Source organism: Rhinoderma darwinii, chromosome 11 (assembly GCF_050947455.1).
Source record: "Rhinoderma darwinii isolate aRhiDar2 chromosome 11, aRhiDar2.hap1, whole genome shotgun sequence".
Taxonomy (NCBI): Eukaryota; Metazoa; Chordata; class Amphibia; order Anura; family Rhinodermatidae; genus Rhinoderma; species Rhinoderma darwinii.
The window spans coordinates 62,631,452-62,656,050 of NC_134697.1; the positions used below are offsets into that span (position 1 = coordinate 62,631,452).

The window sequence follows — 24,599 nt, forward strand, 5'->3', positions numbered from 1 at the left end:
TCAGGATGCATACTAAACCCAATTTGACAGGAAGCCAGTAAACCTAAGGTTTACTTCTACCAGCAATGCCAACCACAGTGATGGTGCCCTGCACTATTGCAGAACCTTCCTTGTCTTTTGATAGTGGATCCTCATATGCAAATGTAATTATGCTTCTGCCAGGTGCTTGATGCCTCCACGACCAAAGGAAGAAAAAAAAAGTGTTGTCCATTGGACTCACCTAAGGGGTTCTTGTGTAAATGAGGATTGATTGCTATGGATAAGTCTTTGAGACAGTTTTGATGCGTGAGTCCCTATGTACCGTATCATTGAAATGTTAATTGTTCTAACTTTTTTCATGGAAATCAATGTGGGCAATAAAAACATAACCCATAACCTCCACAGATAACTGTAACGTTATGCCTGACAAGACATATTCTTGTAAGGCCCCATGCACACGAACGTGCTTTTGCGGCCACAATTCCCCCGAAAATCCACCGGCGAATTGCAGCCCCATTCATTTCAATGGGGCCATGCACACGACCGTGGTTTCCACGGTCCGTACATGGCCCAGAAGCCTGGACCACAAAAAGAACGGACATGTCTTATTACGGACGTGTTCTGCGGTCCAGGCTCATAGAGAATAATGCACGCAGCCATGTGCACGGCCCGCGTTTTGCGGGAGGCTGCGGGTGACACTTCGCCGCCGACCCGAAAATCACGGCCGTGCACATGGCTACGGTCATTTGCATGAGGCCTTATTCTTTTTTTTTTCGTATTTATTAATGACCCATTATCTATGTGTTGTCAATATATTCCACAGTGCACAGAATGCACTCCCATTGTTCCCTGTGCCTAGTGAAATCCAAATTGATCAATTCAAGACAAATTCAAGAGGCAATCTACTACAGCTAATTAACCAAGGACTGTGTTTGAAGTTTGGGACACAATCAGATTATCTAGAGGAAACCCACACAAACACAAGGAGATCATACATATCATGCATACCGTCCTCTTCTTCTTCAAAATGAACATACACATTAGGCTGATAAAAATGTATATGTTTGTAGGGATAGTCGGCTCTATGCTAACTACACGGGAGATATTCTTGTGTGTGGTCAACCCAATCCCACTCATCCCCGTTTGTTGCCATGCAGCTGAGATTTATTGGAAATACTAAACCAACCACGTCCTATTAAGAGTATAATGAAATTGTAGACAGTAATGTTTCAAAAATATTCTGTAATAATTTTCAGCTACCATTTCTCTTTTCTGTCAGATATTGTATTCCCTCTGGTCTTAAAGATTTTATTGGAAACCAAGAAGCAAATTTTTGCTCTTAGCCATGTAACCCCAAATAAAACAATTTAATGTCTGAGGCAATCAGTTTGGGATTTACTTGGCAACGTATTTGTTGTTATTATCCGGCCTTTCTTATCTATATGCAAACACTGCAAAAACATTGTCGTTTTGTTTAGTTTTCGACAATTTCTTCATCATGTTTCTCTGGTGTTGTGTGAGAGAATCCTGAATCTGTTAGTTCAGCTGGGGAATTTAGGAAGATCTCTGAAACCATGCAGAGAGAATGTTTAGGTGGTAGGCATCTGTAAAACATGTCTTCACCGCAGGTGATTAAGTGACCAAGAATTAACCCTTTATTTCAAATCCCCACTTTCCCATTGGCCATTTGTTCATGCTTAACTTGAATCCACTTAATGTACACTAACAAACTGTATTGTAAGGTATTTTTATCATGTTAGTTAGTTTGTAAAGTAATAATTTAATCAATTATTAATTATTAATTAATTAAAGGGATTTTCTTTTTTCTTTAAAAAGGACATTATTTGCGCTATTCTTAAAAACATAGGACTAACAATAGATAATTCGACTTCTTTCTCTTGAGGCCTTGAGCTTTCTTTGCATGTGTAGTTGCAAGATTGCTGCCTAGATGCTATAAGGTCCCCACAGGGATGTCATGGGGAGAGATAGTACGAAACCAGGAATTAATTGCAGAACTTCAAACTTATTATTTACAGACCAGCGCCAATTGTGGCCACAAGTATACTCAGATCTTCCCAATATTAGAGCCACAACAATTTCACACGGCTCAGGCAGGCTAAGATGTCTTGCTGTATATGTGTCGCAGACTAGGCCAAGAATGCCCCCCCCCCCATGCACAGGTTTGGTTGGGAAATAAGGCCCAGTAGGCCACAAAATTGCTGCTACTGACTATCTATGATCAGGCCTAGTTGGCTACAAAATAGCTGCTGCTACTTACTGTTCTGTCAGGCCTAGTAGGCTATAAGATGGCTGCTCACCACTAGCTGTCCTAGGGGCCGCCTGCCACACACACACACACACACACACACACCAACTACCGCTCACACACATAGACACAAGATAATAAGTAAACACAGGCCTCGACACACCCGGGACCTCTGCCAAACAGGCCCAACGATAAGTGTCGTGGTCCTCATAGTATTGCTCCAACAACTTCCTCTTCAGCAGCTCTCTCCCTTCCAGCAACAGTTGCTCTCTAGCAGCTTTCTCCTCACACACTCTCTGATACAGCAACAGGTCACACTAACTTCCTCCCGACATTGAACAGCCTTTAGCGAGCTTTCTACAGTTCTACCAACAAAGCCGCGTTCCGGCATGATGACACAGGGCACAATCGTACATCAGCTTATTCTAGAACGATTAAATGCGGCCTCGAAAATTGTACTCTGGCTTTACATCCTGGCGCCTATTAATTTACCAAGTCAACAAGCCAAACACCTCACTATACCTGCAAATAAACTATTTAAACAGTGTAACAGATATTAAATATGTCTACAATGCAATGCAGTACAGTGGCCGGAATTGAATACTCCTGCTTCAATGCTGTCATCACAGCGGCCAGACTGACAACTGTAGGAATGCCACCTAGTAGGGGAAACGAGTAGCAAACAACAGTGCACAAATTACTGTTACATATGTACAATGCCACGAATGGCCTAAAATATAATTTGCATTTAAAGAAAACATTTCCCCTTCAACTTGGGGGTATATCCCCCATACATTTCATGGTCATTCGGCCCGTTTCTGTAGGGGAAATGTGTGGTCAGGCGTAGCTTGGGGGTTATAGAAGTGGACTTTAATTCAAAAAGTGACTTTCTTCGTAAGACAACACCTTTAACTTCCAGTCCCAAGCAAATCATAAACTTTTAATTCTTTGCTTCAGTCATGTCTTATAAATAAAACTATATTATTAAACAGATACTGATCATATGCAACTATTATGATCATATAAAGTTGTATTAGAAGGTCTGACATGATCTTCATGCTGTCCACTATACATCTATAAATTTAACCCAATGTTGTGGTTCCATCATGTAATACAGTATGATTTTTGGCAGCCATCAAATCAAGCTAATGTCCTCCTTGTGAGACCCGTCTAATGTCCTCCTTGTGAGGCTCATCTAATGTACTCTTTGTGCGGCTCCTCTAATGTCCTCCTTGTGAGGCTCGTCTAATGTCCTCCTTGTAGGAAAATTAGAATTATTGATTTTTTTAACTTGAAGAGGTTATTTGAGGACAATTCTCACTATATGAATTTGTCTTGAACTATTATCCGTATGGCCTCATTCACATCACATTTTTTACTTCTGTCATAGGCATAAGTCCGAAGTATTCCCTACGTGTACCTCCTACGGAAGGTAGCGACATATTACACTATATAAGCATACATTGGGATACGTCGCCCAAGATCCACGGGCAGAGTTCTACTTGAAGCACTGTGCCCGGGGAAGCCCCTGAGGTCACTGTCCATTAATGGACCATGATGTCAGGAGCTACAATTCCAGAGTCCCTGCCCAGAGCTTGGAAAGCGCTCTGGCCAGTGACTCTGGTACTGGGGAAGTCCTTGGCATCACTGTTCATATATGGACAGGGATATAAGATCCCGTAATACCTGGCCAGCATGTCGCCAACGCTCTGGCCGGGGATTACACTTCTGTTGGTGTCCCTGATCTCACTATCCATATATAGACAATGATCTCAGGGGCATCAGGGACATCTCTAGTCCCGGAGTCCCCGGCCAGAGCATTTCCGATGCTCTGGCTGGGGACTTCGTAGTTGAAAGGCCCTGACATCACTGTCCACATATATGGAATGTGACATCAGGGGCTGGATTTCCCAGGCCAAGTGCTACCTAATGCCTTTCCCGGGGGCTACAGCCCTGGGGAAGCTCCCTCAGGTATATGTTTAGCATATTTCTCTGATGGCTGCCATGCAGTATCACACATAGGCTTCCATGTTAAAAATATGTAAACTGCGCGGTATGCGTTTTTTGCGGTATCCCTCAGGATGGAATAGCATAGTCAACTACGTTAATCCATCCTCCAAAAAAAGGCATTGCGACTATTACCAGCACAACAGTGGCAAAAAAGTCACTTTTTTTCTCCATCGGGCTAATGGAGCCCTATGAACATGTTTAGTGTATATGTCGGGACCTTTCCCGACATACACGCTAAACTTAGGGATAAAACGTGATGTGAACTAGACCTAAGCAAAGAATTGTGTCTCTTTTATCACGATGTTATACATACATGACTTTTTTCGGTCTTTTGTATGCTGTGTACTTTATTGTCATGTATCTATCCTAATCATTAATCCTTACAGTACATTGATCATTTACATTCTTTAAAAAGGATCAATAAACTAAAATGACTTCTTACAGATGGCAATGATCAAAGCGCACACAGTGTTCAGTTTGTTTTCACCATTTTTCCCCATTATTTACAACCTTCATCTATAGATTAATGTTCGTGCAAGCAGGTCCTTTTTCAGGTCTGGAAATTCCACTTTTTATTACTGATGAAAGATATTGCAGTGCAGGCTTTTTCTTTTTTTTTTTTTTTCAGGTAGCGTAATTGTCCTTTTCTGTACCTTTTGTGTAAGCTGGTTGGAGAATGCATTCTCAGCTGTTAGGACAAAACCTAAATACCCATCCAGGTGCAGTCCCGCAAATGGTAGTACTAAGCTAAGGACATATCTCACATATAATGTTCATTCTAGGTGATTAAAAAAATAAAATGAAATACTATAATATGTAGTTCACTATTTGTCAGAAAAGTATATGTGTTATCTGATAGTCACCAGAAAGTGGTTCTGCATTAATATGTGTTATGGACAATCGAGCACCTGCCTCATCTTTACATATCTGTATATAGCACAGGTAGGAAATAAATGCTGTTCAAATTGACCCCCTGCTGTATGAATGGACTGCCTGTGTCAATTCAGTTGCTCCTGAGCAGCAGTAGTTCTCATTTTTAGCCACAGGGTTCATTAAAAACTGAAGACAGACATTCCTTCTGCAGCAAATCCCAGAAGATATCTCAGATATTTGCAGATAAAGTGAAGCTCCAGATTAGGTCACTTTAAATAATATTCTAGGCAACTGCACCAGCAGCAGTTCCCTAATATTCTCATTTTAAAGGGTAATTAAACTTTCAACAAACTTCTGACATGCCACAGTGACATGTCAAAAGTGTTGATAGGTGGGGGTCCGAGCACGGAGACCCTCACCAATCGCTAAAATGAGGCGGCAGAAGCGCTCATTTGAGAGTTCAGCCGCTACGTTTCTGTCCGGCTTTTTCCGGAAATCGATATAGCGATGTACGGACTGAATAGAAAGTCTACGGGCCGGTACACCACTACATCGGTTTTCGTAAAAAGCAGAACAGAAACTAAGCGGCTGAGCTCTCACACGAGCGCTTCTGCCGCTTCATTTTAGCATCCGGACCCCACCAATCAAAGCTTTTGACATGTCACTATGACATGTCAGAGGTTTGTTGAATGTTTAGTTACCCTTTAAGGCTTTGTGCACATGAGCGTATTTCGGCCTCATGCAGGAGCTGTATTAGAGCCAAGAACGGAATTAGATCCCGGCCTGTACATTTTGGAAAGTCTTTCCCATAAAAAAAAAAGCTTTAATTGTCCTATTCTAAATCACCCTACTAGATTTGTAATGCTGGCAATAACGCTAATAAAATACTTGCAAATGAATGAACAGCAAAGGATTGTGTGTTAGGGTAAAGTATGTTTCATCTCCAATATCACTGTCATAAGGTCTGGAGCATTTCACTATATCCAGGGATTACTCCGGAAATAATCATCTATTCTAAACACGTAACTAATACTTTCTGACAATATAAACAGATAATTAGTAAGGATATAATCCTATCTATATCTAGATGTCATAAAATGGATCCGTTAGATCATAATAACCACTCATTTCCGCTGCAGACAAGTAAAATAAACCTTGGACTTTTACATCAAACGAGCCTCAGTTGAGCGATGCTTTGCAGTATGATCTGTTAGTAGCCCTTAGCACACACAGAGCTGGACAAGTGCCTGAGATCCTCCTGGAAATCATTTGTATGGCATAAAGGGATTAGCGTTGCTCTCTTAGCTTTTGATATTTGACTGTCAGCCTGTGACCTCTGTTGAACTGATGTTCACGTCTACAAGAAAATGTCATTAGTGCCCCTATCCTCCTGGCAGCAACAAATAGAGCAGGGAGGGAGAAGTTCTAATGCCCTTGAAAAACAAACTCAACAGATAGGAAATTATCTGAATTTTTTATTTTTATTTTTTTATTTTTACAAAAAGATGTTACATTTTATGTAGATACAAATACAATATATTAAAATAGTTTATAATATATTTATATTGCTATAAGTGGCTCTGTCAGTTTTCCTATGCTACACGGGTGTGTTTCGCTGTCGGGAAGCGAGGCATTCTGGGATAAGTCGATTTAGAATCAGAATTCCTGCAAACAGTTCCTGAAACGACACATCCCACCCACTGAAACCCACCGCCAGCAATAAAAAATTGGTTACGTGCTGAATCAAAATACAATAATAAAATAATAAAAAAAAAATATATATTTTGCTGCATTATGATGCACAGCAATTTATATTGATTGATAGTGCCCGTGTGTTTGTATTTTATACATTACAGAGCTGCCAACTCCTTTAATGGATCTTTCATCAATATATTTTAGAAGTCTGAAGAAGAAAAGTTGAGAGACGCTATCCCTTAAAACAGATACGGTGTATATGTAATAGGTATAATATGTAGACTTCAGAGTGTGCTGCCATCTAGTGGCACAACAAGAGTCTTGTAGGCCCTGGAGTACATTTGGACGTCTTATATAGTAGTATAGTGGCTGATCTCAGAGCGGCAGGTATTGTTTTGCCCCATCGGGGGTGCACAGTCTCTGCTTCCTGTTATCAGTGACAGTCCATTTTGCGGACCGATCTGTTCTTGAGCTTATGATAACATCCATATTGAAATGCATAAAAATTATAATATTTGTTGTGCCAGCGTTTGGACTATTTGTTTAGTGGAGATTCGTTGGCCTTACTGGTTATCAAAAATGTTTAAAGCTGTCCCTTTCTCTTCTTTCCTTGGAAACGTAGTATTGTGTGTCTGCCGTAATCATCCTTTTGTTTGTTTCTCTTCACCTTTGCCATGTATGTCTCAGATACCTCATGCCCCAAGGCATAAGAAAGAGTCAAATAGCATGTACAGATGTCCTACTCATCTTCCAGCTCACTTCTCTGCATGCATTGAGGTTGGAGGTCACTAGACAACTTGTTTGCTTTGTCTATAAAGAAGATACCTCGTGAAGGTGATGATTTCTTAAGACATGAATCTTCTTGGGAAAGTATCCTCAGCTAATACCTGAGTAATTCCTTCATCACACAATAACTGGCAATAGTCCTCTCTGTATCCTGTTATTGTTCTCTGATCTTATTAAGTGGCCTTCAAAAATGTTGTTATAAACTCTCCTGTGCAACATACTAAAGTCTACTTTACTCTACGCCACTCTATTCCACTATGCTCTACTACTACTGTATGGGCTAGACCTGTGGATCAGCTTGTCTATTGGTCCATATTATCTGCTGTAATGCAAGCAATAGTCCACAAGGCACAGACGTGTTGGCGACCACCAGGTACTCAACAGCCAAGAGGGCTTCCAGCACTCAAGGATCCATTAAAAGCAATAGATATTTACTTTTCACATATTAAAATGCATTACCCACTGTATGAATGTTTTGCATACATCATGCTCTTTGATCATGGCCCTCAAAGAAATGGCATAGACCCAAAAGGTAATAACATTTATATGAGCAATTGTCATCTCAATCTTGATATATGAAGTAAAAACAAATCCTGGGCCCTCCTGTCCAAGGATAGGAAGTTGTGGTGCAAAAAGGGGAGCATTTTAATTTGATGTATGTATCTATCTGTGCATATATGTATGTATGTGTGTGTGTGTGTGTGTGTGTGTGTGTGTGTGTGTGTGTATATGTATGTATGTATGTATGTATGTGTGTGTGTGTGTGTGTGTGTGTCTATCTGTGCATATATGTATGTGTGTGTGTGTGTGTGTGTATGTATGTATGTATCTGTGTATATATGTATGTATATATGTGTGTGTGTGTGTGTGTGTGTGTGTGTGTGTGTATGTATGTATGTATCTGTGTATATATGTATGTATATATGTGTGTGTGTGTGTGTGTGTGTGTGTGTGTGTGTGTGTGTGTGTGTGTATGTATGTATCTGTGTATATATGTATGTATATATGTGCGTGTGTGTGTGTGTGTGTGGTCTATGTTTGTCATGGTTTGCGTTGGGATACTGTTTTTTTAAAGTACTGAGAAGCGTAGTCTGCCACACTATTGTCTACTTCAAAAAATGGTATACGCGATGTAACGGTTCTTTAGCATTGATCTCAAAGGACGATGTATGCAAAAGTAATGCTATACGTTTGTATCCGCTTACATACAGTAAATCTATCCATTTGTTTTTTATTAATCAGCGTTCACTTTAAAAAAAAAAGTATACTTTTTATGAGTATAAACTAAACGAACACGCTATAAAAAAAATACAGACGTAAACAGAAAATGGTACACGTTTGCATATGTTTTCAATAGTCCACGTTTTTATAAAAAAAAACGTATACGCTCCTCAGATAGCAGAAATGCGATGTGAATGGGACATAAGTAGCAAACAAGTACAGGAAAAAAAACAGGGATTAATCCCTTTGACTGGGTTCACACAGAGTTTTTTTGCAGGCGGAAAATCTGCCTCAAAATTCCATTTGAAGTTTTGAGGCAGATTTTGCTCTGTCTGCACGCCGATTTTTGCTGCGTTTTTCACAGCGTTTTTCGCCCGCGGCCATTGAGCGCCGTGGGCAAAAAAACTCTGCGAAATACGCTTTCTCTGCCTCCCATTGATGTCAATGGGAGGTCAGAGGCGTAAACGCCCAAAGATAGGGCATGTCTCTACTTTTTCCCGTGAGACGGATTTTCCGCTCTCGGGAAAAAAACGCCTCCGCCTCCCATTGAAATCAATGGGAGGCATTTTCGCCTGTTTTTTGGCGCGTTTTCCGACGCGGTTCCCACGTCAATAAACTCAGTGTGAGCTCCCCCTTTATGTGCTCTCCTTCAAAGTGAAGTACCAAGAAACCAATAAAACAGTTTTCATGAATGCTAAATTCGGCTCTACAGTCCGGTCATAGTCCTTGCAAACAGAAGTCCGTTACCGATTACTGAAGAGGCAAAAAGATTTACTATAGAAGAGTAACACTATAAACCCTAACCCACAGATCTATAGGTACAAAATACACACAGCTGCATAAATAACAGAGCAGCCATAAAGCATGTAACACCAACGCCATACACACATTTTATTTATCCACAATCATTTCATGGAGGCAAATTGTATTGAATGTTTCTGTGACCTCCGTGTGGAAAAGTGAAGATCTTTATACTGTTTTACATCTGTGTCTTCGTTTATTTTCTATGTAATGGAAATAGTGAGAAGGAGACGGTGGGATTGCTCCTTGGCAGGAGATTGTGCACATTTTAACAAGAGATCACATCTTGAGGGTAAAATAATATATTTTCTTTAAACTCCTCTGCAATTTTTAATGCATTTCAAATCTCATCTGTGTTTAACCCATTAACTTAATACTGTACAGGAGTTCACACTTTGGCTTTTGTATTAAATGTAGTAAAAGTTTTGATGCGTGAAAAATCCATTCTTTAATGTATTTCAGTTCTTTTTCGAGTCCTTGAAATGTCTTTATGTCAGATGTGCTTACAAATGCAGCTAAATCCAGCGATCAATGTGTGCTGGCATCCAGGGGCGTAACTAGGAAAGACTGGGCCCCATAGCAAACTTTTGACTGGGGCCCCCCCTCCCCTGGGTGTCACACAACCCCCCCTTGTAGATAGTGCCTTTTTTACAGCCCCCCTGTAGATAGCGCCATACAGCCCCCTCTGTAGATAACGCCATACAGCCCCCTGTAGATAGCGCCATACAGCCCCCTCTGTAGATAACGCCATACAGCCCCCTGTAGATAGCGCCATACAGTCCCCTCTGTAGATAGCGCCATACAGTCCCCTCTGTAGATAGCGCCATACAGTCCCCTCTGTAGATAACGCCATACAGCCCCCTCTAGATAACGCCATACAGCCCCCTCTGTAGATATCCTGTAGGGAACGCTATACGGCCCCCCCTGCAGGGAACGCTATACAGCCCCCCCTGTGGGGAACGCTATACAGCCCCCCCTGTAGGGAACGCCATACAGCGTCCCCAACCCCCCAAAAAAAAGGCGACCTACAGTGTCAAAAGACATGTATCCCCTATCCACAGGATAGGGGATACATGTGTGATCGCTGGCAGCGATAGGGAGAACCTCTGACTTCCAGCGTCTGCGCAGCTCAATAAAAATGAAAGGAGCGCTGGTCACGCATGCACACATGCACGACCGGCGCTCCATTAATTTCTACGGAGCTGCCGACACAGACCCCGGAAGTCCGAGGTTTGTGATGGAGAACTTCAGGGGACTTTCTGTCCCCCGTTCTCCCTATCGCTGCAAGCGATCACACATGTATCCCCTATGCTGTGGATAGGGGATACATGTCTTTCGTTTAATGGCAGAGCGGGGAGATACCTCCCTGCTCTGCTGTAGTGTTCAGTGGCGTCCCGCTGTAGCAGCCATAGCGGCTGCTAGCGGAGCCTCCGGCCATGGTGGGGGCCCATGCCGGCGGGCGACACGGGCCCCCTCATGCCGCGGGCCCCGTAGCAACCACTACGGCTGCTATAGCGGTAGTTACGCCACTGCTGGCATCTTTATAGGCTGCTGAAAGGCTATACATTGATGATTATACATGTAAAGTTCCCTTACAGCAGCCCATATGGATATTTTCACAGCACACACTTTGCAGATAGAATTGCAAATCCCATGGCTAGCACCCCTGAGAATATAATGGTAGTGTCGATATAGACGTGCACGCAGTAGGTGAAGATCTTGGAGCGAGAAATGAGAATGAAAAGTTATTAGATGGCTAAAATCTCAACCACCTGGGTTTTCAGATTGGAAATAACATTTTGCTACCATATAGAATATATTTTTTATTATAATGATTATTATTAGGATTAATAGTAAAGTGTATGCTCAGCTTTGAACATCATTTTATAGTTTAAATGACATTACTTATCTTGTACTGATCCTGAGTTACAACTTGTACTATAGTCAAGGCGGCACTTTCCCAGCATTGCTTGCCGGCTCTATCTCTGCACAAAGCTTCCTGCTGTGAATTGCAATCTAAGAAGTGTCATTTTTACATCAAGTACTGTACAATAACCTGAGGAAGGGAAAACTAATGGGCCTTTTACAGCGGCAGATACTCGGCCGGTGCAGCGAGCGCCGATCAACGAGACATCATTGATCGTCTCTCGTTTTCTCCTGTCACACGGAGCTGTGGATGGGGACGAGCAGTCCTTACTCTGATCTCTCGTTCCCACACATTATCATCATGTCAGCAGCGCGTCCCCCTGTTTACACACGGAGATGTGCTGCCGACAACGGTGATAATTTACTTTTTTAAAACGATATGACGTGCAGATGATCGAGTATTTGCTCCTTCATTTTTTGATCGCTGCCCTGTTTACACGCTGTAAAACTTCCTTAACTGTCCCACTCATTATAGGAGCTCTGAAAACAGTAGAAATTAAGCCTGACCTATAGAGTGCCAAAAGAGTGTCCTGTTGGCGTACATATGGTCACTATACATCGGTATACCTTCAACTGTATTCAAAGTGTAATCAACTACGCTTTTTAATACAACTATATGCAAAAAACTTGTATACCGCGCAGTATAAATTTTTTTTTCAGTAAATACCAGACATATGCAACTGTATAAAAAACATATATTTCTTTGTAATTTCTCCAAAAATCTGTGGCAAAATTCACAGCAACATGGTAGGTCTCATGCTGACTACCTCTGTGTTGTACACAGCATCCTTAGGCCTTATTCACTCGAGAGTGTTAAACGTCCGTGGGGCGGCCGTTGAAACAGCGACCGTCCCACGGACCTATGTAATTCAATGTGGCCGTTCACACAGCCGTTGTTTCAACGGACCGTGTGATGGGTCCGTGGGAAAATAGGACATGTCCGTTCTTTACGGGCATCACACATCCCTCCATAGACTCTCAACTATGGGGGATGCGTGATATCGCGTCCCACAGCGCTGAGCACAGATGCACCTCGGACGTGAAAAACGGCAGTTTTGCACGTCCGAGATGCGCAGCTTTCGTGTGAATCAGGTGCGGTTTTTACCTGCAAATTTCCTGCGTTTTGGTGCCGTTTTGGTGCGTATTTTCCACAGCAAAATATGCAACATGTGCAGGTAGCCATGGAAGTCTAGGCGGCCCTACTGTTACTCTTGTTATGAATTCAACAGGCAAAAAAAATAGACACAGGCGGTTCGGGATAAGGCGGGCATACTCCAGCATCACCCAGACACGATAGCCACACTTTTTCATGACTATTATAAATCCTTATACCACCTGCCAAATACCTTACCACCTGATCCGGCTCGTCGGAGGGAAACGCTGCAAGCATATCTCTCTTCCTGTGCTCTCCCTAAACTGAAAGATGAGGAGCTTTCATCCCTGAATGCCCCGATCTCTGCGGAGGAATTGTTTGATATATTGAAGGACCTCCCTAGTGGTAAGGCCCCTGGACCAGATGGCTTTACATATGGGTATTATAAGACCTTTGCAGAGATCTTGGTTCCACGGATGGCTTCCTTATTTAATGAATTCCTACAGGGTTCTCCCATCCCTCAAACATTCCTGCATTCTCATATCACGCTGATCCCTAAACCGGGTAAAGACCATGCAGAGTGCTCCAATTACAGACCCATAGCCCTTCTGAATTCGGATCTAAAAATTTTCACCCGTCTTCTAGCTAATAGACTCAATGTTTGGCTCCCTTCTTTGATTCACAAAGACCAAGTGGGCTTTGTGCCTCTTAGGCAAGGAGGAGACAACACACGAAGGGCCCTTGACCTCATTGATGCCCTCCAAAAGCAAAAGGAATCGGCGATCCTTCTTAGTCTAGATGCAGAGAAGGCGTTTGACCGCTTGGGATGGCCATTTATGTTCGAAACTCTAAATTCATTTGGGATTTCGGGCCCTTATTTGACAGCACTGCGTGGTCTCTACTCCAAACCGACAGCGGCAATTAAACTCCCACACTCCACCTCCCCTCCGTTTCAAATCTGGAATGGTACACGTCAGGGGTGTCCCCTATCCCCACTTTTATTTGTGCTATGCATAGAACCTTTAGCAGCTCAAATACGGAAATCCAGGGATATAGCGGGGGTCCAGATACAAGATAAAGAGTTTAAGGTTTCCCTGTTTGCAGATGATGTCCTCTTGACTATCACTAAACCTCATACCTCCCTCCCTAACCTTACTACAGTTCTCCGTAGGTATGGGAGGCTGTCAGGATATAAAACTAATACATCTAAAACGGAAGCGCTCCCTCTTAATGTCCCACACCAGGAGCTCCAGCTACTCAAACACAACTACACCTACAACTGGAAGGAAACCTCCCTGACTTATTTAGGAGTTCAACTCACTCCCTCCTATACGTCGGTTTACAAGGCTAATTTCCCCTCTCTGTTTGTAGAGCTACGTCAGCTAATGGCCAGGTGGGATCCTCTTCCCATGTCTTTTTTTGGGCGCATAGCAGCGGTCAAAATGACCTTGCTCCCTAAATTACTGTACTACTTTGAGACTTTGCCGGTAGCAGTACCTATGAAGGAATTGCGGGCCATGCAGTCTTCTATCCTCAGGTTCATATGGCATTCCGGCAGACATCGAATTCCGAAATCAGTTTTATTATCGGGTCGATCTGCGGGTGGGCTATCGGTCCCTGATGTGGTGAAGTACTACTGGGCGGCACACCTCCGTCGCATACCCAGCTGGGTGTCTTTAAGGGCGTACAATAAATGGACCGAAATAGAGAAGCTATGGATGGCCCCGGTCCACCCAAACTCCCTGTTATGGGGTGACCCACTGGTAATGCCGACTGCATCTTTATTGGGTCCCATGAGATTTCAAAGGGAGGTGTGGGAAACCTGTAAAAACCGCTTCCATTTGGCATCGGGTTGCCCGCCCTTGACTTCGGTACTCTACACTCCCACTATTCCGGGGGGCACTACCTCCCGAATAGTCCGATTGTGGACGGGAATTGAGGTATTTCACCTGGCTGATATGGTTGATCCCCACACGCAAGAGCTTCACCCGTTTTCATACTTTCAAAAACATCATAATATTCCCTCCGCTGCGTTCTTTCACTATCTTCAGGTTAGACATTACATGCAGCAAACTTTTAGATCCACGCGGGTTACTGCACCTACAAGCTTCGAAAGGTTATGTCGGTATGCTACCACCACTAGGGGGCTTATCTCAGCCATTTATGCATTATTGCTATCCCCGGAGGGTTCCCCTCCGCCTGGGCATAGATACATGTTGAAGTGGGAGGCCTTACTGAATAAATCCATCCCGCTCTCATTGTGGCAGATTATTTGGTCGCAAGCAGCTAAAACCTCCATCTGCACTGCATATAAGGAAAACCAATATAAAATCCTTATGTTTTGGTACCACACCCCTGCCTTTTTGCATAGCTTCAATCCGGGTATTCCGTCGGATTGCTGGCGATGTAGAGGTCAGAGAGGTGATCTGTTCCATATTTTCTGGAGCTGTTCACTGGTACAACAGTATTGGTTGGAAGTTAAGAACTTGGCATTGGCGGTGTTGCAGCAGGATATTCCCTTAGACCCTCTTCATTACCTCCTAAATGTTCCCCCTAGGTCTTTGGGGAAATCACCAGCTCGACTCTTTCGACACTTTCTCACAGCCGCTAAGACGTTGATAGCGTGGAAATGGAGACAGACAACCCCTCCCTCCCACATCGACTTAGTAACTAGAATTAGGGAAATACGTACAATGGAGCATATGACGGCCTCTATTGACAATGAACTGGACAGGTTCAAAGTGGTGTGGGACCCGTGGGACAAGTATTGGATACAGGGAACTCAAGATTAGGTGGTAGGTGGAGCTCCGACTATCCCCCCCCCCCCCCTCACCCCCTTAAACCCCTGTGTTTTTTCCCAGATGTTTTGTCTGTCTATTGAAAGTTACTGTCTTACTATGTGAATTGCATGGCCCTTCATGCTGCTCTAAGTTATATGTATATTTTTGAAAAATTTTCAATAAAAACACAGTTGAAACCAAAAAAAATAGACTATGTTGGCTTGATTTCCATATTCCGTATGTTTTTTCCCCTAGAGGAAAATCTTCTATGCCATATAATGTCAGCGCATGTCATGACATTCTGTGGTGTGGTATTACACTTTGTAGAATCTGCCATCCTGACTTATGTCGTTTTCTGTAATGAAAGCTTTAGGGATGTCACAAGCCACGCACGTTTTTCAGAATTGCCACATTTATTTACAGCTCTTTAGATCTAGAAGTTAATATTAAACAGAAGAAATAAGGAGAAAAGTGAAATGTGTTGTAGACAAAGATTGAAAATGTGACAGTATTATGTCATAGATGTATAATAGGAAATATCATTATACTGACAGTTCTGCATTCACGTAAAACCATATTCACATTGCCAAACAGTTGGATACATTGGTGGAAATTCATGAATATTGTCTTTGTTGCCCGTAGCAACCAATCACTGCGCAGCTTTTATTTCTTATAGTGTGCTTCAAAAATGAAAGCTGCGCTGTGATAGGTTGTTATCAGCAGCAAGGTCAGTTTTACTTTTAGACAGTTTTGATAAATGAGACTCATTTTGATATACTCAATGGTGTTTAAGATGATGTTTAAGATCCGCCACAGACACTTTCATAGATTAGTAAAATTAGAAAGCATGTATATTTTATGATCTTTTCACCATGAGAAATGCATCGTACAGAAGTAATAGTGAGGTGACATCAATGCTCTTCTATGGAATAGTGTGCTAGACTTTTCTTAAAAAACAGCGTAGTCACCCACTGGATTCAGAACTTGTTGCTAGGTAACTGCACACAATTATTTGGGTGCTGCTTAGTGGAAAAATATATGTTCCCCACAGAGCTGGAGGATTCCCTAAAGAGAACGTGTCACCCATCCTGAGATGTATGTTTTAGTAAGTAATTGTATTCCCCATAAGATAACAATTTAGGAACATATTTTGTTAGAACTCTACTTTGGGCTGTTCCTCTGTTATTCCTCCTAGAAATGTACAGATGTAGCCAAGTTAATCTCAACTCTGATAACTTGCTGCAACGTGATATCACACAACAAAAGCCATTGAAAAGTCATTGAAAAAGTTAAGTTAAAGTTTCTTGCCACAATGTATTTAATGCATTAAAAATCAAGATAAAGATGGCTACATCTGCATGACTAAATTGACAACAGGGTGTTACCATTTGGGGGTGTGCCCCTACACAGACTGAAATTGTCAAATCAGTGCTGATAGAGGGAGACTGTGCAGAGACACGCCCCTTTGACAAGGGGATTGGTAACACCCAGTTGTCAATTTATTCATGAATTTCTTGGAGGAACAAGGGTATGTTCACACGGCGGGGGTCCGTAACGGCTGAAATTACGGGGATGTTTCAGCCTGAAAACATCCCCGTAATTTCAGCTGTACCGGCATGTGCAGGCGCTTGAACACCGCGTCAATTACGGCCGTAATTAGCGCTGCTATTCATTGGAGTCAATGAATAGCGGCTCCAATTACGGCCAAAGAAGTGACAGGTCACTTCTTCTACGCGGGCGTCTATTTACGCGCCGTCATTTGACAGCGGCGCGTAAATATACGCCTCGTGTGAACAGACAAACGTCTGCCCATTGCTTTCAATGGGCAGATGTTTGTCAGCGCTATTGAGGCGCTATTTTCGGGCGTAATTCGGGGCAAAAACGCCCGATTTACGTCCGTAAATAGGCCGTGTGAACATACACCAACAGAGGAACGGCACAACACAGAATTGTAAGAAAATACAGTATGTTCCAGAATTATTTACTAAAATAGATGACAAGAAAGATAAAAGATCAAAGAAGGTGCATATTCACCACTCTGTCTTTGTCGGTTGTATATATATATATATGTCCATGTCTGTTGGTGATTGTTCATCCCTGATCCAGTGATATATATTGCAAACATTAACAACCTTCGCATACACTGTATTACATTTCGTTGTTTAATAATATCACAATCTATTTCTCATCGGTGAAAGGGTGTCCTAAATGCCGCTCCTTTGATGGCACTTTCTTGGATACGTTTTGGCAGTGGCCTCTAATGCTAAATGCACACGTTTGGTGCAGAATTTGCACATAATAGTGCGTTTTTGATGCGTTTGATTGCGTTTTATACATTTCGACGTGGAAATAGGTGCGTTTTCATGCTGCAGATTTTGGCGTTTTTTTTAAATCTAGTCAGATACAATTTGCAAGCGGAAACGCAAGATAAATTGACATGCTGTGGATTTTAAAATACGCACCGCAGGTCAATTTACATGCAGATAAAAAACGCAATGTGTAGAGGAGACTTCTTGAAATCTCATTTACTTTGCTGGTACTGAATTACGCTGCAGATTTGCACGCATTGTGTACATTTGGCCTAAAAGTCAGTGTGATAACCCCCAGTTGTGAATCATACATTTTGCGTATTCTGTTTGGTTGTGAACGTTATTTTGGATCCTCAATAAAAGTTTTCAGCCAAAGTTTTTACTATTTGAGTGAAGGGGCCTCATCACGACATAACATACTATATGTAGCCAGGGGATGCATAGGACAATTGTATGGAGCCGTTGGGCGAGTGATGCACATACACAGGCTAACTTGATTCACCCAAATTAGCTTTCCTCTGGGTATCTTCGCTGTCATCTAATCGTGAATTCTCACCCTATCTTTTCCTGCATACAACCTCTGCACTAGCGGGATATGTGGAGCCCCCTCTTCCCCTCTCCTCTTTATTGAAGCTCCTGTGAACCGTTTTTTTTATATTTTGGAATAATTGTTATTAATAATGTATCATGTACATTGTAACCAGGGTCTCTGGGTTGGTCTAGTATTAGCCGCCCTTCATATTTATTACCACGCATTGAGTTGAAAGTTCTAACTCACTCTCCATTATTGTTTGGTTGACTTCACTATTTATGTCTGTATCACTATTTATCTCTGAACTGACGGCTGTGGTTGAACGTTTTTCTTTTATAGTTCAATAAAGATGTTCCTTTAAAAAAATAACAACAATATGATTTATTGTCACAGCTGATGTGAAACAGACGGACGTTCAGCGAGGTTTCTATAGTTTGTAGTTCCAGAGTCATGTTGTGTTCTTCTTGGGTTAGTGTGGTTACAAGTGGTGTGTGTTTTATGATCTGCTGCTAGAAGTGCCACCTACTACAGACAGCAGCTGGGAATGCCTATGGAGCCGCCAGATTGCATAAGATCAGGACTTGTATCAGGACTGTTTACAAATCTGACAGCAATGTAGGAGTCATATGGAGATGTATGTGATTAATTCTCTCTGTCAGTCCTGATACATTCAGCACACGAGATCAATCCATCTACCATATGACCTCACAAAATGCCATGTTCTCGATATGTCCAGCACCTTTTATTAAGGAACGTCACATGTATTGCATTTTCTTTTCACTAGTTAGATGTAAAGAGAAATAATGTGTTTATTCTGGTTTTTTTAAACGTTGTTGCTATTTACTTTTCAAAACTATATTGAGGCGGCCATATTGGAGTTACACACTTTCTTTGTGTATTTTCTGTGTAGGCACTATAGCAGGGAACGTGTGCTTTATTTCAATTGGCAGAGAAATGTCTTAGATTTTTATAGTACTCTCCCCACGCCTCTCCCCCAACAACGCGGGAGCGACAGCCTTATCTGTGTGTGTGTATAGGTAGTATCACACTTTATGTAGGTCTTCAGCAATACAATAGAGCTGTCATTAACTCACCTACCCTCTAAACATAATGAGATGACTTTATATTTGCATAAACTCCTAATGCAATATAGTGACGGGCTAGCTAATGCCTTAAAGAAGCATTATCTGTGTTCACACTGAGTTTTTTGCAGGAGGAAAATTCCTCCTGCAAAAACTGCTCCAGTAGGTTTTTGCACAGTGGTTTGACAAAAACTCGTCAAAACACTCGTCGAGGTTTTTTTTTCCTCTTTCTGACTCATTGAAATGGGGTTTTGGAGGCGGAAACCGCCTCAAGATGGGTCATGTTGCTTCTTTTTACCACGACGAGTTTTTTTTACTCGTGGTAAAAAAAACTCGTCTGCCTCCCATTGAAATCAATGGGAGGCATTTTCGGGCGGTTTTTGAGGAGTTTTTTGGCGCGGTTTCTGCCCCAAAAAACTCGTCAAAAAACTCTGTGTGAACAGGGCAACTCCTTAATAAACATTTATACAGAGAAAAAGCGGAGTGTGGAGCCATGTATATGAAAATCTAATGCATTTTTATTGATCACAGAAATAAGACAAACATTATTTAAAAAGGTACATATTGGATAAGAAGACTCTATAATGTTACAAAGTATAACATGAAAAGCAAACGTGCCATAAATTTACAACAATACACTGTATGTTATAGTCCTCATAGTAAGGGTATATGGAATGGGTGGTATGTAACTCGGCAGATGGCTATCACCTCATAAAAAAACCATCAAAATATAGACACAATGGTCCTGGATAGAATTCAGAGGAAGCCAAACTGGACAGAAAAAATCAAGGAACCTTACCCATATCAACAATCATGGAAGCCTGGATACCATGTATAGAACCCCTATACCAGGCTTCCATGATTGTTGATATGGGTAAGGTTCCTTGATTTTTTGCATTCTCTATAAAATATGGCATGTTTATCCTTCATGTTGAGTGTGGGCATGCTAATAGGTATGCCCACGTATAGACTGAATCAATCACATAGTTAGGGTTGTAATTCAGTTTAGTCCTTCATATTTTGGGTCTCTTGAATAAATTCAGCTAGTTGAACTCTAAAACAGACAGTATTTTAGCCCCAGGTCATGTGACTGTATAACTATTATCTGACTTCCCAAAACCCACTGCTCTCTGGAGACAGAAAACCACCGTAATTCTGACTGTGCCATGAATAGAGAATAGTAGTCATTAATATTTTAGAGCAGATTTTTCCCATAAGAGGATCATTATTAGACACAGGGCTTATTTTGGGGCTGGATTTGCTTTGATGTTGGGACTTTAGCACGGTAGCAGTGTGCTATTCATCTGGCCTAAGGTTGGTTTCACATTCAGCAATAAATGATTCAATCAGATAGGCATCCAAATAATTCTTTATCTACAGTTACAGGAAAAAGGAATTACCTAAATCTCTGCATTGATTACTAATAAATGATTGTTATCTAAGTCACAATTATAGACTACTACACTCTAACTAGGCTAATAACACACGAGCAGTTGCACTGTTTATGTCTTTTATTAAGCATATTGAGTAAACTTCCACAGTGAAGGTAGAAAAAGTCTTTGAACCTTTTTGTTAATGACTTCTCTAAGAGCTAATTAACAAAAGTTGTTTCAATTAAGGAGATGAGATTGGAAGTGTAGGATTCACAGGTGCTTTGCCCATTAAATAAAGGTACACAAAGCCTGGTTACTGACAAATCTGTTCTTCTAAAGAAAGATTAATTAGTGTGAACCATGCCTAGAAGCAAACAACTATCAGAAGTTAACAGGAGGGTCAACCCTCCCGACATGTGAAAAGTGGGAGGAGGAATTAAAGAGCAGGGTTACCTTCAGTGGGATCGTATTTTTAGTGAGATCTGGACTTCATCCAGGAATCTCTCACATGGTATTTCACAATCGTTCATGATTAATTGTTTGTATTATTCACCCAAGTGGCTACATATCATGGGGTTGAGGGAATCAAGTATCTGTCCAAAATGTGAACCTAATCCACATGCTTTGGCGCTGTTCAATATATATATATTAAAAAAAAGACCTGGGTGTATGTTAATTCGCGATTAGACAAATTGTCTACAAAATGGAGTAATTTCAGGATTGTTAGCACTCTCCCTAGGAGTGGGCATTCTGCTAAGATCACTCCAAGAGCACAATGGGAAATTCTGAAAGAGCTGAGAAAGAACCCGAGGATAACAGCAAAAGACCTACTGTAGACTCTACGACAAACTGCTTATGTGTTCACTATTAGAAAAACACTGAACAAGAATGATGTTCATGGAAGGACACAGCGAAGGAAGTTGCTGCTATCCAAAAACAACATTGAGGCCGATCCCAAGTTTGCCTGAGACCACTTAAATAATCCACAATACTTCTGGAAAAATGATTGAGGAACAGATGAGACAAAAGTGGAACTTTTTATAACAAATACGCAATGAGTCCTTAGCACTATACGAAGGAAAAAAAACACTGCACACCAAAACCTTATCCCAACTGTGAAGCATGGTGGAGGGAGCATCATGGTTTGGGGCTGCTTTGCAGCCATAGGGAATGGACACAACGTGCAATCATTGAGGGAACACTGAAGTCAAAGGTGTATCAAAACGTTTTACAGGAGAATGTAACTGCAGCAGTCAATGACTTCAAGCTGAAGAGACATTAGGTGGTGCAAGAAGACAATAACCCAAAGCACACAAGTAAATTAACTAAAGTTTGTTTGGATAAAGAAGATGATTTGGGTTTTGTAATGGCCAAGTCAGAGTCCTGAACTTAACCCTATGGAGATGCTGTGACATGACCTGAGGGCTGTACACGCAAGGCATTCCAGAAATAGTGATGAACTGAAACACATTTGCATGGAACAATGGTCTAAAAATTATCCTCAATCTTGTACAAATCTTGTTTGCAGCTACAGGAAACGTTTGGGGAGGTGATTGCTTCTAAAGGCGAATCGACAGGTTATTAAAATCAAGGGTTTGCTTACTTTTTCACCCTGCCCTGTGGATCTTTACTCAATATGCTCACTGGAAGACATGAACAGTACAACTGCTTGAGTATTATTAGTTTAGTTGGATTGTGCTTGGCTATAATTGTGACTTTGATAACAATCGGACCACGTTTTATTAGTAACCATGCAAAAATCCTGGCAATTCTAAAGGGTTAACTTTTTCTTCCAACTCTTCTCCCAATAATGTGTTATCCCATATAATCCTAGTAAGTCTATAAACAGTCTATATATGTTATATAATCAATCTTGATTTATCTGTTACCTAGATCTTGTAAAAACAGTAATATTCCTATAGATATTAATTCTATAGGAAATCTGCCTGTTGCTTGCTTTATTGCATGTGAATTTGACAGAATGTGCACTAATCACATTATCTAATCTGACCCATAAAAACAGTGCCATGACGGTGCACTTGGCATCTATCATTTACCATCAATTATCTCCATGAAATTTCCACCGAGCATTACATTGTCCTACTCCCTAACTGGTTTAATTCTCTCAAACCAGGGCCTCCTGGAGCAAGGGGAAAGAGAGGACAAAATGGGGAGCCAGGTACCGTATGTTTTCTTTATGGTTACTGGGATGGTATCCATTTTTTCATGGATGTTATTATGCTTGTTTATATTACTCAGAACAACAGTATTATTATTATTATCATTATTATTTTTATTATTTATTATTTATTATGTTCCTCCTTTTATTGATCAAATGTAATTCTGCAAATGTACAGCACATGACTTGGATGCTGTGCTGCATTGTAAATTCACAGATTCACGCTGATTTTGTTTATATACCATACGTGTGACTCCCTTTGTGAATAAGAATGATTATGCAACATTTACTTTATTAGTGCGTTTTTTTCTTTTTATGAATATCGCACCCATATACCCTTGATTCAATGCGGAACTATAAAACTATGACCTGATCTGATCTCTCTAGCTTCTATATTTGGTACTGCCAGTCTTTACAGCAGTTGCTAGATTAGGAGGAGAACATGGCCCTGTTCACACGGATTTTTTGACGAGTTTTTTGGGGCAGAAACCACACCAAAAAACTCCTCAAAAACCGCCCGAAAATGCCTCCCATTGATTTCAATGGGAGGCAGACGAGTTTTTTTTCCACGAGTAAAAAAAACTCGTCGTGGTAAAAAGAAGCAACATGACCCATCTTGAGGCGGTTTCCTCCTCCAAAACCCATTTCAATGAGTCAGAAAGAGGAAAAAAAACTCTCGACGAGTGTTTTGACGAGTTTTTGTCAAACCACTGTGCAAAAACCTACTGGAGCAGTTTTTGCAGGAGGAATTTTCCTCCTGCAAAAAACTCCGTGTGACTATTCAGAATACGGATCCAGGGAGATACAGCGTACCCTCTGTTCATAGTTACATAGTAGTTACATAGTTGATAAGGTTGCAAAAAGACAAAGGTCCATCAAGTCCAACCTATAATCCTACCGTGTTTATCCAGAGGAAGGCAAAGCCCCCATGAGGTTGATGGCAATTGCCTCATTAGGGGAAAAATTCCTCCCTGACTACAAATATGGAAATCAGAATAAATCCCTGGATCAATGTCCCATCTCCAGAATCTAGTACTCATTACCTGATAACCTTTCTTGGTACTGCAATCTACCCATTCCCTTAACTACCTTGGTCGCCCTTCTTTGCACCTGTTCTAGTTCAGCCATGTCATTCTTATACACAGGTGCCCAAAATTGTACACAATATTCCATATGTGGTCTGACTAGTTATTTGTATAGAGGCAAAACTATGTTCTTGTCACGAGCATCTATGCCTCTTTTGATGCATCCCATGATTTTATTTGCCTTGGCAGCAGCTGCCTGGCACTGATTGATAAAGGAAAATGTACTGTCCACCAATATCCCCAAATCTTTTTCAGTGGTAGCTTCACTCAGTGTTTTACTATTTAATGCATAATTGTAAAATCTGTTTCCTCGGCCCAAGTGCATAACCTTACATTTATCCACATTAAACGTCATTTGCCATTTCTCTGCCCAAACCTCCAGCTTGCCAAAATCCCTCTGTAGTATTACATTATCCTCCTCTGATAACTTTACAGAGCTTAGTATCATCTGCAAATACTGACATTATACTCTGTAAACTATGTACAAGCTCATTTATAAATATATTAAAAAGAAGAGGGCCCAATACTGACCCCCTGTGGACCCGCATCTATCGGATATTTATGACATATCCTGTGGAAAAATGTCTCTCGTGGGAAAACCCCTTTAAG

General features: G+C 41.4%; 1 protein-coding gene across 1 annotated transcript in view; it reads left to right on the forward strand.

Annotated features, from left to right (window-relative positions):
* LOC142662962 (uncharacterized) overlaps positions 1 to 24,599 on the forward strand; it is a 105,429-nt gene that overhangs the window by 69,888 nt on the left and 10,942 nt on the right. Inside the window, exon 3 of the mRNA XM_075841256.1 lies at positions 22,861 to 22,910. Coding sequence (XP_075697371.1) covers positions 22,861 to 22,910 — 50 coding nt within the window. The remainder of the gene's footprint in view (positions 1 to 22,860; positions 22,911 to 24,599) is intronic.